General features: G+C 36.9%; 1 protein-coding gene across 1 annotated transcript in view; it reads right to left on the reverse strand.

Moving 5' to 3' along the window:
- SLC30A7 (solute carrier family 30 member 7) overlaps positions 1-16,356 on the reverse strand; it is an 86,606-nt gene extending 70,250 nt beyond the window's left edge. The window contains exons 1-3 of the mRNA XM_026497508.4: positions 16,088-16,356; positions 15,766-15,867; positions 1,897-2,010 (exon numbers count right to left, since the gene is read on the reverse strand). Coding sequence (XP_026353293.1) covers positions 1,897-2,010; positions 15,766-15,867; positions 16,088-16,167 — 296 coding nt within the window. The 5' untranslated portion in view covers positions 16,168-16,356. The remainder of the gene's footprint in view (positions 1-1,896; positions 2,011-15,765; positions 15,868-16,087) is intronic.
- Between the last annotated feature and the right edge of the window lie 46 nt (positions 16,357-16,402).

Raw genomic sequence — 16,402 nt, forward strand, 5'->3', positions numbered from 1 at the left:
TTTTTAAATTTTTTTCTGAAAAATAATGTTAAGATATTCTAATCAGTTTTTAATATACAGTATATATGAATTACTAATTTTCTAACACAAGATTAGAACTTTACATGCAATCTTTCTTTAATGATTCAAAATACACTTAAGAATCTTTTGATTGCATAATGCCATGGAAAATGTTCTCTTCTGAGCTGTTTCGATTTATAGAGATCCCTCACTGTAGTCAATAAAAACAGTGTAATTAGTGCTTTTCGTCTCACTTTTTATAATCTTACAAATAACTACATCACTTTGATTACACCCCAAATCAGCGAGTTCTGTCACAGAACTTCATATATCTTTCTTTTGCCACTTGTCATACTGTACGGATTTTATGGTATTTTTACAGTAGTGCTTCCTCATCAGAACACAAGTTCCTACAAGACAGAAACTATATCTTATTCATCTTTATAAGTATCAAAGGATTAGACTCATAGTGGGCCCTCGATAAATATCTGAAGAGAACAAGAGTGCATACAAGACAAAGTGCATGCGTGCTAGCTCGAGAACAAAAGGGAAGGTGGAGAGAGAGGAAGTGGGGAGGGAACAAGAGTAAAAGAGAGAACAGGAGGCAGTGTGCATAAGACAGTGGATGTGAGCAGGCAGGACAGAATGAGAGACACTATAAAGGAAAGGGAGCCTTCTGGCAGGAGGATCGGTGAGAGAAGGAAAGAGACTGGAAAAAGGAAAGAAGAAAGAACTAGGGATAAGAGGTTCAGAGAGAGGGAAGGGGAATAAGATGGAGCCTGAGAGATACAGCGGTTGAAGGTAGAGAGAGAGAGCAGGAGAAAAGAAAGATAAAGATGTACCAGAGAGAGAAAGAGAGGAAGGGGAGAGTGGAAGGCTGAGGAATAGGGAGAGACCATGAGCACTGGCACAAGGAACTGGAAAGAAAGAACAAGAGAAGGAAGAAGGGAGTTCAGGAGAGATGGCAGAGAGGATGAGGCTGGAGATCAGAGTGGAAGACAGAGAAAACACATAGGAGTGAAGAAAGGAGAGAATGTGAGAAAGCACTCACAAGAGAGGGGGACAGATGGGAAGGAGTCAACAAGTACAAGGCGAGAGAGGGGAACAGGAAAGAGAATGAAGGTGGAGAGACAGAGGAGGAGGATATTACCCCTGAGTGCTGCTTACATATAAATACAATTACACTGCAAAATACTCTATGAACTCAAAAAAGAAAACACTCAGGCAGAGTCAGTCAAACACTGGACACTGCACTGCTTCTCCCAATCAGACATGGCAAAAGGCAAACCCTGCCTCTAAATAGTACCGGGCTCAGAAGTGAGACCAGATGTTCCAATATAGTCTCTCCAGCATAAAAACACTCTCCAATATTTGATTAATTATCTAAATTGAGCAAAAGTATGAAAAGAAGCATTTTTCATGAAAGCAGAACTTGAAGAGGGTAATATAAAATCATATTAGGAAATAATGATTTTAAATAAATTAATAGCAAAATATCCCTCTAAAAAAGAAACATGACCATTTTCATATACTGGAACTTTCTTCTTCTTCCAAAAAAAAAAAAAAAAAAATGGGTTAAGAGTGTCTAAGAAAGTCCCCTATCTAGCAAAAAGCTTCACTTAAAAAAAAAGTACACGTTGTAGATTCTGATTAAATACTGTTCAAAAACAGGTAAAACGAATCCACCAAGTTAGGGAGGTGGTTATTACCCCGGGGTGCTACATAGGAAGGAAGGAGGTGGTTATTACCCCGGGGTGCTACATAGGAAGGAAGGGGGCGGGGGTTACGGGTTCAAGTTCCATAAATGTGTTCAATTTGTGAAAATTCATGTGCTTAAGATTTGTATATTTTCTGTATTTCTTATACTTTAATAAAAAGGTTTTTAAAAAGTCTTACCCATAAGAGAAAGCATCATTATCTCTCCATTTTGAAATAACAGATGCTGCCAATCCAGCCAAAATGGCAGTGCTATCGAAAAACATGTGAAAAGAGTCGGAAATCAAGCCTAAGCTGTAAAAGAACAAACATATTGGCATATTATAATAGTAATCAAATAGTAAGCATCCTTCTCTAAATTCTCTCAATGTCCTTCTGCTTATCAGGAACTAAATCTTCTAAAAAGACAACCTTGAAATATGATATATAGAAAAATATTAAGGATAAGTTTTAAATACCTAAGAAGGAAACCCTAACATCCCTTGCCCAAGAAAAAACCCAGCTTCTACTGAAAGAGGGGTAGAAACAAAGCCAGCTGCTACTGGATGACGGGCAGGAATCTGCCCACCCTCTGGTCACTGGCAAAGGTCAGCTGCCACTGAAAGAGAGAGAGGAAAAAACCAGCCATCCACCACTGGGGGCAAGTCTGAAGCCAGGTTGGGCCCAAGCTCTTACACTGATACAAAGCAAAGGTCTGCTGCTGTTGGAAGAGGAGTAAGACAATCATTCCTTCTCTTGATAAAAGGCTGTGGGGAGAGGTGGGAGAAGGGGCAGGAACATTAATAATACCCACTCTGGCTCTCAGGTAAGAAGGGACTGCTTAAAAAGAAGGCTTCAGAAGGAGAACCAAATTCTCTCTTCCCTGCAACCAAAGCCTTGACTAGAGTACAAAACAACAGCAATCTATCTCTGAGAGCTGAGCAAGAGCACAGAGACTCCCAAGGTGTGCAGGGCTTGCTGAAAGCTGAGAGTGGAGCAAGAACACTAAAAAAACCCTCCAGGGCCCCAAACCCTACACTAAACACAAGGTGGTAAAAGCCACTAAAAAAATTTCAAGTCAGTGGCTTATTGAAATTAACTAGCAAGAATAAAAGACAAAACCCAGCTAGTCGACTATTGATCACAGACTCAAAAACCCACACTAATGGCCTGACAAAATAACAGGTGTGCACATTTCTGGGTATCACTACTATTAACCTTGGTCCCTACTATTTTTTTTAAACATAAAGTCTACCAAACATTTAAAGAACAATAAATATCAATCCCTTAAAAACTCTTCCAAAAAACAGATGATGAAGAAATGCTTCCCAATTCACTGTATAAGAACAGTATTACCCTTATACCAAAATGAGACCAAAGACATCACAAGAAATGAAATAAACTAATCTTTCACAAATATACATACAAAAATCTTCAATAAATACTAGCAAATGGAATCTGAGGATATATATTTAAAAAAAGTACACACCACGAACAAGTGGGATTAACTCCAACAATGCAAGGTTGGTTCAATATATGAAAATCAATCAACCTAACACATCATATTAATAGGATAAAAGACAAAAACCATGTGATCATCTCAATAGGTGCCAAAGGAGTTTGACAAAATTTAATACTCCCCTTTATAATAAAAACGCTCAACAAACTTGGAACACGGAGAACTTCCTCAATTCTTAAATGGCATCTACAAAAAATCCACAGTAGCATTAACAGCCAATGACTGAATGTTTTCCCCTAAGATCAGGTATAAGATAAGGATGTATCCTCTCGCTACTTCTATTTAACATTATACTGGAGGATCTAACAAGGGAAGTTAGGCAGGAAATAAAATAAGGACACCCAGACTGAAAGTGAAGGAGTAAAACTATCACTATTTGCAGATGACAGGATCTTATATATATAAAATCTTAGGACTCTACTAAAAACCTATTAGAATAAATGAGTTTGGCAAGGTTGCAGGATACAATATCAACATCAAAAATGAACTGTATTCCTATATAGTAGTGATATTAAAAAATAAAATAAAAAAAATTTCCATTTGCAATAGCATAAAAAAATACAAACACATTTAACAAAAAAGTATAAAGTTTCAACAAAATATTATTGAAAAAAAATTAAAAAGACCTGAATAAATGGAAAGACATCCATGTTTATGGATCAGAAGACAATATTGTTAAGATGCCAACACTTCCCCAAATGATCTATGGATTCAAGTCACTCCTATCAAAATGCCAGCTGACTTCTTTGAAGAAACTGACAATCTGACCTTAAAATTCATACGGAAAAGCAAAGGACCTAGAATAGACAAAACAATATTGAAAACAAAGAGCAAAGTTGGAGGATTCATACTTCCCAACTTCAAAGTTTACAACAGAGTTACAGTAATCAAAACAGTGTGGTGCTGGCACAAAAGTAAACCTATAGAGCAATGGAATAGAATTTAGAATCTAGAAACAAATCCTCACATTTACGGTCAATTGACTTCTGAAAAGGATGCCAAAATGGAAAGAATAGTGTTTTCAACAAATATATTGATACAACTGGATATCCATAACTAAAAAATGGTTTTTGCCCTTATTTCACACCATACACAAAAATTAACCCAAAATGGATCAAAGACCTAAACATAAAAACTAAAATATTCACCACCTTGGATTAGGCAATAGTTTCTTATATAAATAAGACATCAAAAGAATAAGTGACAAAAGCAAAAGCAGAAAACACTGACTGGACATCACTGGAATTTTAAAACTTATGTTCCTCAAAGGACAATATTAAGAAAGATGTTCCTCAAAGGACAATATTAAGAAAATTAAAAGACAATGCACACATGGGAGAAAATATTTGCCAGTCATATATTTGACAAGTGGCTTGTATCCAGAATACATGAAGAACTCTTTTTCTCTTTTTTAAAGATTTTATTTTTAAGTAATCTCTACATCCAACATGGGCCTTCAACTCACAACTCCAAGATCATGAGTTGTATGCTCCACCATCTGAGCCAGCCAGGCGCCCCATATGAAAAACTCTTAAAACACTTCAAAAAGATAAATAATCCATTTTTTAAAAAATATTTTTTTATTCATTTGAAAGAGAGAGAAAGAGAGCAAGCATTGGGGGAAGCGGGAGAGGGAGAGAGAATCTTAAGCAGACTCCACACTGAACATGAGGCCCAACGCAGTGCCGGATCTCCTGACCCTGAGATCACGACCTGAGCCAAAACCAAGTCATCGGTTAACCAACTATGCCATCTAGGCGCCCCAAGATAAATAATCTCATTTTTTAAATGAACAAAGAATCTGAATAAACATTTCTCCAAAAAAGACACACAAATGGCCAAGAAGCACATAAAAGACACTCAACATCATTAACTACCTTTCAGGGAAATGAAAATCAAAACAATGAGAAACAACTTCATACCCACACTATGATAGCTAAATCAAAAAAATTAATAACAAGTGTTGGTGAGGATGTAGAGAAAGCAAAATTCTCACACACTGCTGGAATATTATTTGGCAATAAAAATAAATGAATACTAACACATGTAGACTATGGATGACTCTTGAAAACATTATGCTAAGTGTAACAAACCAGTCAGAAAGGATCATACACTATAAGATTCCATTTATATGCAAAGGCCAGAGTGGGCAAATACATAGAGACAAAGTAGATTAGTGGTTGCCTAGAATTAGGGCAAATCAGGGGATAAGGGAATTAGAGGGTGATGGCTACAGGTGCAAGGCTTCTTTCTGGGTAATAAAACTGTTCTAAAATTGATTGTTGTGATGGTTTTACAACTCTGTGAATATACTAAAAGCCATTCAATTACATACCTTACATGGGTGAACTGTATGGTATATGAATTATCTCAGTAAAGTTTTTTTTTAAAAATGATATCTAAAGCAGGGTGATCCCCTATGGCCCAGATCACCATCTATTTTTGTAAATGAAGTTTTTTACTGGAACACAGTTACACTCATCCATTTATATACTGTCTATGGTTGCTTCTGTGCTATAACAGTAGAATAGAGAAGTTGAGACAGAGACCTTACGGCCCTTGAAGCTTAAAATATTCACCATCTGCTGTCTAGAGAAAGTTTGCTAACCTCTGGTATAAAGCAAACACAGGTGCACTGTATTGTGGAGTTTAAACATGTAAAAGTGAAATGTGTGACAATAATAGCACATGGGATAGAAGAAGATAGAAGTATATTATTCTAAGATAAACATATTTGTGTTAAGTTAAAAATTCATACTATGCATGCTAAAGCAACCACCAAGAAACGTCACTAAAGCAGGGACATAGAATTCTGCATCAACACAAAGCAGATGTTTTGCTACCAATGGAAAAAGAGCAGGAAATTCACTCTCACCCAAGACTATCCACATGTACACAGCAGAGTTTTGCTTTCACAGGAGGGGCACAAATTTTGAAGACAACACAAAACATACTCCCAAGGCCCAGGCTCACAGGGCCTGCCTAAGACTGAGGCTGGGTTAAGTTAATGAATGCCCCTCTGCCCTCACCACAAACCTAGCACTGAGTAACAAGAAACAGCAGTCTACAGCTTGGGGGGAGTGGTCTGGGTGGGGGTGTGTGCCATGAATATGAAGAGAGAGCTTCTGTGACACATGCAAAAACCTAACCTAATAATGGCCTGACAAAAGAGGCATATCTACTTCTAGTTATAAATACTATTACCTCAATAATCACAGCTCTTTATTCACGATGTCCAGCCTTTGATCAAAAATTTCAAGATACACAAAAAAGAGCAGGAGAAAGAACTCATGGTGAAGAGATAAAGCAGTCAACAGAACCAGACCGAGATACCAGCTCAGATACTGGAACTATCATAACTATAACTAATATGTTAAAGGATCTATGGAAAAAGGTGAACAACACATATGAATTACTTGGGAATTTCAGCGGAAAAATATGAAATTTTTAAAAAATATTTATTTATTAGAGAGAGAGAGAGATTAAGTATGAGTGGGATGGGCAGAGGGAGAGGGAGAGAGAATTCCAAGCAGATGCTGAGCTGAGCAAGGAGCCTGAAATGGGGCTCCATCCCATGACCCTGAGATCACGACCTGAGATGAAGCCAAGAGTCCTACGCTCAATGACTGCGCCATCCAGGAGCTCCTGAAATATTTTTTTAAAAAAATTAAATGGAAGGGTAACAGTTGTCTGAGCATCCAACTATTGGTTTTGGCTCAGGTCATGATCTCACAGTCACGGATCCAGCCCCCATTAGGGGCTCTGCACTCAGTGAGGAGTCTGCTGGGGCTTCTCTTTCCCTCTTCCTCCCCCTCTGTCCCTTCCCCTGCTCCCACATGCATGCATGCACACACTCTCTCAAATAAATAAAATCCTTTAAAGAAAAAATTTAAAAATATATAAAAAATAAAAATTAAATATTAAATGGAAATGGGAGAAGCAAAAAACAAGGTATCAGTGCTGAAGAATTCTTCCAATTGGTTTATGAGAAGACTAGACACAGCTAAGGAAAGAATTCAGTGAACTTGAAGATAGCTCAACAGAAATGTTCTGAAAGCAAGCATATCAACAGCTCAATATTTAAAACCAAGGATTAACAGAGTGGTTAAGAACACTACTTCTGAAGTCAGAGTACCTGGGTTCAACTCCCAACTCCACGATTTACTAGTTCTGTCAATCTCAAATTTCTTAACTACTTTGTATCTCAATTTAGCCATTACTTAAACAAGGTAATAATAAAAAGTGTCATAAATGTTATGCTGATTGAATTAATATATGTGAAACACTTATCACAGTGCTTGCCACATTAAAGCTACATCAATATTCCTATTATTACCATTATTATTAATAAATCACTATGTTAATTATTAATACCTTATAATATATAGTGTTCCCAGCATGACCTATCGCTCTTAACAATGTGGCTAGATGCCAGAGCCTTCATCAATTGTTAAGTGCTACAAACTAAAGGGAAAAACATTCCTCACCTAAGTAGAAAAAGCAGTTTTAAAATGTTCTCGTAATTTGGAATAATTATAAAATTAGAAACTGAAGTAAAACAATACAATAAAAAAATACAATAATTTTTTAAAAAAAGATTTTATTTATTTATTCTAGAGAGAGAGAGTGAGGGTATGCAGGGGGAGGAGCAGAGGGGCAGAGACAAGTAGACTCCGTGCTAAGCCCCACCTCAGGGCTCACTCTTACGTCCTGAGATCATGACCTCAGCCAAAACCAAGAGTCAAGCACTTAACTGACTGAGCCACTCAGGCGCCCCCCCAAAATACAATAATTTATAAATCTCAAGTCATCACAAAGTATTTTGGAAAATGTCTTAAATTTTATCATGAACTTTGTATACCTTATTCAAATATAGATGCATAATGCAGTTTAAGCACTGTCTGTACTCATCTAATACCCAACTCAAAGCAGGATGAGAATAAAGGAATAAATAAAAAGACTAAATGAGAAAACTGATGCCTGAGGAGGACATAGTAAAGGTCCTGTTATTCATGCAATTCTCTCAGAGCTGTTATTTTAAAATTTTTCCTTGAATAATTGGATCTCCACAACACTACACACTTGAACCTTAATTGTCATATAACACTGAAAATAATAACTTTATTATATTTTCAAGTATGAAAGACCCATTTGAAGAATGTCTCTGTACTGTGTTATTAAACCACCAATAAAGACATTGTTTATGATTTTGTTTTCTATGCTGTGACGAAGGACTAATATGGTAAGTTACTTTTGAAATTTGGTTTCAGAAAATCATCTATTCTGATAAAACAATGTAGTTGTGTTGTAGTAAAACCTGACAATGAGAATTTTTACCCATTCTGCCTTAACTTTATGGAATTTTACTACATTTGAAAGTCAGTATCAGTAACTCCATTAATTTACATATTTAGTAGGCTTATTTTTTCCACTCTACCCATGGTTCTTAACATTTTTAATTCTTTTTTTTAATTTAAGATTTTATTTATTTATTTGACAGAGAGAAAGAATACAAGCAGGGGGAGCAGCAGGGAGAGGGAGAGGTAGGCTCCTGCTGGGCAGGGAGCCCGATGTGGCACTCAATCCCAGGACCCTGGGATCATGACCTGAACTGAAGGCAGACAATGGACTAAACCACCCAGGTGCCCCAACATTTTTATTTCTTAATTTAAGTACTTTATTATATATGTATTTTATATGTATTATATATGTATTCTATTTTAAATGGCCATAAATCAGTTGTAGAAGAAGGCAAGGTATTCATTCTAAATAAATATAAATACAAAAATATTTACCAATATACTGATGTACACATTTATTTAGTAAAATCTGCTATGGGTTGAATTGTGTCCTCTTCCAAAATCTTAAGTTGAAGTCCTACATCTCCAGTACCTCAGAATGTAAGCTAATTTGAAAATAGGGTCACTGCAGACATAATTCATTAAAATTAGGTCAGTAAGGTGGGCCCCCATCCAGTATGACTGTTGTCCTTATAACAAGGGGAAACCTGGAGACAGACATGCACAAATAGAGACCACCGAGTAAAGATAAGGTATCAGATGAGACTTCCACAAGCCAAGGAATGTGAAAGATTGCCAGCAAAGCAACTGAAGCTAAGGGAAAGCATGAAGAGATTTTTCCTGGCAGACCTCAGAAGGAACTCACATGGGCAATACCTTGATCTTAGAATTTTAGTCTCCAGACTACAAGACAGTCACTTTCTACTGTGGTACTTTGTTACAGCAGCCCTAGCAAATTAATACACACTATCTTTTTTATAACAAATTTAAATATATTTACTGGACATCAAACATTGCCCTAATGGGGGAAAGATGGTAAACCTCTTCTGTATACTACAGCAATTGAGTTCCCTGTTCAAAAAGTTTAAATATAGCTTGGGCATTTTAATACTCATCAAAATGAGATTTTAATTTTATTTAAATTTTAAGTAACTTTACTTTTCATCAAAATGTTATTTCATTTTCAGTATATTATATATATGATTCTATCTGAAAAATCACTCCCTCTTCTAAAGTGGAAGAACATCATGTTCTCTTAAAGCATTGCAATGTGGTCTTTTTATTTAAACCTGGTATCATGATTTGAAAAGTACTCAGCTGCAATGATGTAGGCAAACTCATATGAAAAAGAGTCTACTTCTAATTCTCTGTTCACCTATCGTGTATCAAAATACTACTCATGAGGAATGCCAATTTTATTGCTCATCTTCAATTAACAAGTGTTTCTTATTTTGAATTATTTAAACTACATGGCGTAAATTTCCTTATAAATGAAGACAGCATAGAGAATTTTTCAGGTTATCTGATTTATATACCAAATGTAACCTGATGAAGAAAAATTAGTTGCTAAAAGCAGCATTCTTTTCTTTTTTTTAATTTTATTTATTTATTTGACAGAGAGAGAGGCAGTAAGAGAGGGAACACAAGCAGGGGGAGTGGAAGAGAGAGAAGCAGGCTTCCCGCCGAGCAGGGAGCCCGACGTGGGGCTCGATCCCAGAATGCTGGGATCATGACCTGAGCTGAAGGCAGACGCTTAACAACTGAGCCACCCAGGCACCCCTAAAAGCAGCATTCTTGTTTTAGGCTCCCATCTTTAAACGCTGTCAGTTTCTCTATGAATAATTTTTAAACTTTTTTTAAGTGACTACTTTCTAAAGATATTTTAATAATAAAAACTTCCTAGGATACAAAAGAGAAACATATTAGTTGAAGCAAAATATAATAAACGTGAATAGAACATTAAGCAAAAGAAACTTTCAAAAAAGATTTTAAGGTCTACTGGAGGCAAAAACAAAGGGAGAAAAGAGCCCATAAATGGAGACTTAAGAGGCATATCCACCAAATACTATAGATCTTGTTGTGATTAGATCTTGTTTGGATTCTGATTTATTAAAACAACTGTAAAAAGAAACTATGAGACAATAAGGGTCATCTGAACACTCACTAACTAGATATTTGATATTAATAAATTGCTGATTTTTAAAGATGAGAATGGCACTGGGTAATGTTTAAAAAAGGGGGTGGGCTCTTATTTTTTAGAGACTCATACTGAAGTAGTTTTGAAAGAAATTAGAGTTAGTATCTGTGTTAAAATAATTCAGTGGTGGGACAGGTAAAAGCATAAGGAAGGTAAAAGTAAGAGGAAATAGAATAGGCTACACGTTGATAAACGTTAAATCTGGGTGATGAAGAGGGACATGAGTTTCATTAAACTCTCTACTTTTATCTATGTTTAAAATTTTCCATAATAAACAATTTTAAAAAGGCCTATTGGTAACTAAGCTAACGGTACATTTATAGTAGTTGTTGAAGATTAATTCAAAACTGAAGATAAGGAATACTCAAGATAGGTTTTCATGAGATGGAAAGGAGAAAATAAACCATTAACTGTCAATTTATTACCAAGAAATTAGAATCCTGACATTTGTATAAGTTGATAAACTAATGAGAATTACAATGAAAAACCCTCAACTCCACTACATTCCATTTACATAATCCCTTACTTAAAAAAATTCTCAGCAAGATGGAATATTTATCTGCATTTTTAAGGTGAAAAGTAAAGCTGTAGGAAAGCAAAAGTCATCACCATGCACTGGTAAGTAATGTTGTCTTTTGAGAGGGGAAAAGCTGATAAAAGATTAAGATATACATGTTTTAATTCTATAGAAAAATGTGATTAATGGAAGCATTTTCTTTACCAAGGAGTTACTTTACAAACACATGCTATGACATATTATACAGAAGTAGGAACAAATCAATGTCCGGTATGGCTTAAAACATTTCCTGAACAAATATTTACTTTGGTAATACAAAGACATTTACCTTTAGAGTTATATGTGTTCCCTCTATGTCTAAGGGGAAAATGACTGTAATAGCCTTGGTAGAAAATATTACTGAAATCAAATTTTCTAACAGACAGTGAAGTACACATAAAATAAGAGAGCATAAAAACAAAGGAAACTATACTGAGATACTAGGAAAAAAATCATGGTGTAGTGGGGTAAAAAAATACCCAAAACCCAGGGGCACCTGGGTGGCTCAGTTGTTAAGCGTCTGCCTTTGGCTCAGGACGTGATCCCAGAGTCCTGGGATCGAGCCCCACATCAGGGTCCTCCACTGGGAGCCTGCTTCTTCCTCTCCCACTCCCCCTGCTTGTGTTCCCTCTCTCGCTGGCTGTCTCTATCTCTAGCAAATAAATAAAATCTTAAAAAAAAAAAAAAAAACAACAAAACAACCTGACGACAACAACAACAAAAACCTTGGATGACAGGTGCTTCTAGGCTCTGCTGTTACTCTGGGAAAAAAAACCCTGGGCCTCAGTTTTCCATCTATAGAAGAAGTCAAAGCAACTTATCTCTTTCTAGTCCCACTTCCTGAGCCTACAGTGTCTTTCTTAGTAAAGAATCTTTGACTTTCAGAATACCTGTTTGACTGGAACAAAGGCAACATTTGCAACTAGGCATGACCAAAATGATAAAGGTTTAGCCACTGATATATAAGTCAAAGTGCTCAATGTCCAGATAAATCTCCTTAAAAGACACTATATACACTTTTTACCTTTTTTTCCTCTCCATTCTGGACAATCTGCTGTTAGGGATGGCTGGAACTCTCACAGCCATCCTGGAAACAAAAGTTTTGTCTTATTTAAGAAATCATTATTTGGGGATTTTTCCATAATTTCAAAAAGAACTTAATCCTAGATGGTACAAAACCACATACTTATACTATATTAACTTGAGATTAAGTAGTTACTCAACAATAAGTAGCAATGAAAATAAAATGCTAAAAGGAAAAAGAACCCTAGAAGGAAAGATGACATTGTATTCCTACGATTTTCCTACTAACTTCAAAGAATAAGAGAAAAGAGGAGTTTAATGATTTTCCTCCCCTCTAATAGGGGTAGTTAGTATGTTTGATGTAGGTAAATTCCATACATTAGTTACTCCCTCATTCTTCATTCAGCAAATATGTATTAAGCACACTATGTGCCATGTACTAAGGTGCCTGAATAAGACAGAAAAGATCCCTACTTTAATAAAATTTACATTCTAGTGGAAAAGTAAAAAGCAGTGGATATTTAATGGTGGAAAAATACACAAAGAGCTTAGCTATTCTTCCACTGATGACACATTCTCACCATCAAAAATATAAACCAACTATAACTAAGTTCTTCCTTTTTTTTTTTAAGATTTTATTTATTTATTTGAGAGAGAGAGAGAGAGCAAGCGCACACACACGAAGGGAGAGAGAAAAGCAGACTCCCTACTGAGCAGGGAGCCTGACGTGGGGCTCAATCCCAGGACCCTGATATCAGGACTTGGGGCTCAACCCCAGGACCCTGATATCAGGCCCTGAGCTGAAGGCAGACGCCTAACCAAATAAGCCTAAGTTCTTCCTTTAAATAATGAAGGCTCTAAATAAGAAGCAGAACTATTTAACATTTTTTGCAACTAGATCAACTGTTTCTATAAACCTTTATTTGTGAAGAGAGAGCATGTTTTATCCATTTTTTAATTCCATAATGGAAAAAAATTCTTGATATTTCATGTTCATAACATCTTGAAACTTAATTTTTATAGAATGAAAATGAACACAGAAATGACTATGATAAAATAAATTTTGGTGAGGCACTTTTTCAAGGATCTTAAAATCTAATTGAAACTTTAGGAACAGAGATAATCCAGTCACATAAAGAAATTGTTGACCAGTCAACAAAAGGGACTAAAAACTGTAATATTTAAATAAGACAAAGAAATCCAGATTATGAAAAGACCCAAGAAATTTTTAAATACACCAAGGCTTTGATAGCAAATCCTCTGATAAAAATTAGTATTAGGAATAAGTGGTTATGGATAAGGAGGTCAACATAATGATGAATATCTACTAAATTATTTAGGTATGACAGATACAAGTTCAGAGCTAGATTTCAAATGTGAAAGACATAATAACACAATCAAAGAGAGTAAACTGGAGGAAAAGAGATCCTAAGGTCAGAACAAGCCACCAAAGGGCAGAAGAAAAAGTCATGTACCACTGATGTTTTCCTTATGTACTTATGCATACTGACAAATCGCTTGGAAAACAATAGTTTTAGTACAGTTGACCCTTGCACAACACAGGACTGAACTGCATGAGTCCACTTACATGCAGAGATTTTTCAATACACTACAGTATCATAAATGTATTTTCTCTTCCTTATGATTTTCTTAATAACATTTCCTTTTCTTGAGCTTACTTTATTGTAAGAATACAGTGCATAATACATATAACATACAAAATATGTGTTAGTCAACTGTTCATGTTATCGCCAAGGCTTATGGCCGATAGTAGACTATTTGAAGTTAAGTTTTGGGGGGGAGTCAAAAGTTATATAGATTTTCAACTGCACAGAGTTCATGCTCCTAATCCCCATGTTGTTGAAAGGTCAACTGTGATTTCCTCAATAGATCCCTACAGATCAAAAAATTTACTTTATACCTAACTTCCCATGAAAGTGGTTTAGGCACTTCACATATAATTCCCTTGAACAAGACATTTCATATAGTAATTTATGCAGTGGAAAGCCATATTGAAAGATAGTGTATTGTAATACAAAGTAACTGTAGCTAAAGTGTACATATGAAAACCACATTATAGTCTTGATACAGTCAGTACATATGCCACAATATGGCATAATTTAAGAAGAGCAAAATATATTATAAATACTGTATATTTATAATAAAGCATGATTATTACAATACAACATAGTGCTTTATTTAATATACACAATACATTAAAGGACAGTCCTATTACGGGATACATATATCTGCTTCCCAAAGGATTCAAACGGTTATTATATATACTAAGATTTTATGTTTCAGTATGCCTTTTAAAGCGGTGACTAAATCAATAATCTTCATAATGTGCTGAGTATTTTTTATAAAACTGAGTTGACAGCTGAACTGAAAAGAAGTCCACTTTTTCATATAAAAATGTAAATGTCACAAAAAATGGTGCTCTTATTTAAAATCATTGTTCAATCTCAATAGAGATAAAGATCAAGGACAACAATTCTCCCTGAAAATGGACATAAAGGAAAGAGACTAACTCTAATTAATAGAAAATAAAGCATAAATGGCATAGGTTCTTAAGCTGGGGTTCAAGATGTATTTCAAGGAACACAGTATCTCCCTGAAGTTTTATATAAAATTTTAAGTGTTGGTTTTTATCAGATTCTCAGATGAGTGTGAGATTTAAAGAGCATTCAGCACACTTAGAAGTGTAATGATCTTATTGTTAGCGGAACAATTTTACAAGACCCTAAGTTATACAACAGCAAATACCTAGATCATAGTACTTCATTTCCAGAGTCCCTGAATTTACCTCTTCCCAAAGCAGTTTCAAAAACAAACAAACAAACCCAAAGATGGCACAGAAATCCATCAACTCAAGAGATGGAAGTTTGTAGAAACCTATTATGGGATTTTCTATTGCAGTCAAGACCAGAGGAAAATCATGAGACAGTTGCAACATAAAATTAGAGAAGAGAATGACACATATTTCTCCTGATATTCCCTTTATAAAGCTCTTTCCCATTCCAACACCTAAAAAATTAAGGTGAACATACCAGATATTCCCTCTTGGAATCTTAAGGGTGAAATCCAAATGCCACTCCCCCACAAGAGAAGCAAGGAACACTCCCACCCCAAAGGGGCAGGAAACACAGGTTTCTCCCAATTCCAAGAAAGTGAGCAAAGCTAAGGTTTGTAGTCAGGGATGACTATCAGCCAAAATGAAGGAGACTTGTCACTCTTGTTTGACGGGAGGGGTGGAAGGGCGGGACCCAAATCTTAATGCTGTTGCACACGATGGGCCCCGGATCTTCAACGTAGCCTTGCCAGATTGGTGTGGAATTGAGACAGCAACTCAGCAGCAGAGCTGAATGGCAAAGGCAAGACCTGAACCTCCTGGTGAGGAGCTACGTGGCACTAAGCAAACAGTGCTTCGTCTCCCCCACCCCCTGCTTCCGCCCTGCTTTTCCCCTTTGGTTACCAGTTGCTCCAGATGCCGTAGAGTAGTTCAACAAAAGCGAAAGACAGGTTCAGGCACAGGAAGAAAAACAGGTTCCGGGACGTCTTGTCCGACAGGATAGACCTGGGAGTGATAAAAGTGAAGAAGAGGCGGGAGAGTCAAAGGGGTGCCAGGACCCGGAGGTTGGGTCCCCTTTCAAGTCCCTCCCAGTCCAAACGCTCCTTTCCTCACAGCGAAGGAAGGTGTCCCTGACACTCCCTCCCTGGACCTCGGGCCATCCTTAGGTCTGGGCCTTCTCCCCTTCGGCCGGATACCCCCTACCCGCAAATATAGCACCCCGCACCTAAACCAGCCCGAAATCTTGCCGAACAGATTGAACTTGGGTGGTTTGTATTCATCGTCCTTGATGGACAGGGGCAACATCTTCTCTGCCCGGCGAAGGGCCGGGTCTACTCCCCTCTAGAAGTGGCTCCGTGGGTGATGGTAGTGACAGTGGTGACGCCTCAGATGGGATTCCCCAGCGTTTGTCCCGGGCCGCGCGCCTCTTCGAGACACAGACAGACACAGACACACACCCGGGAACTCGCCGACTTCCGGCCCGGGCCGCGCAACGCGTCCTGGGACGCGAAAGGGGGAGGCGGGGCCGGGGGTGGGGCCT

Source organism: Ursus arctos, unplaced genomic scaffold (genome assembly GCF_023065955.2).
Source record: "Ursus arctos isolate Adak ecotype North America unplaced genomic scaffold, UrsArc2.0 scaffold_12, whole genome shotgun sequence".
Classification (NCBI taxonomy): Eukaryota; Metazoa; Chordata; class Mammalia; order Carnivora; family Ursidae; genus Ursus; species Ursus arctos.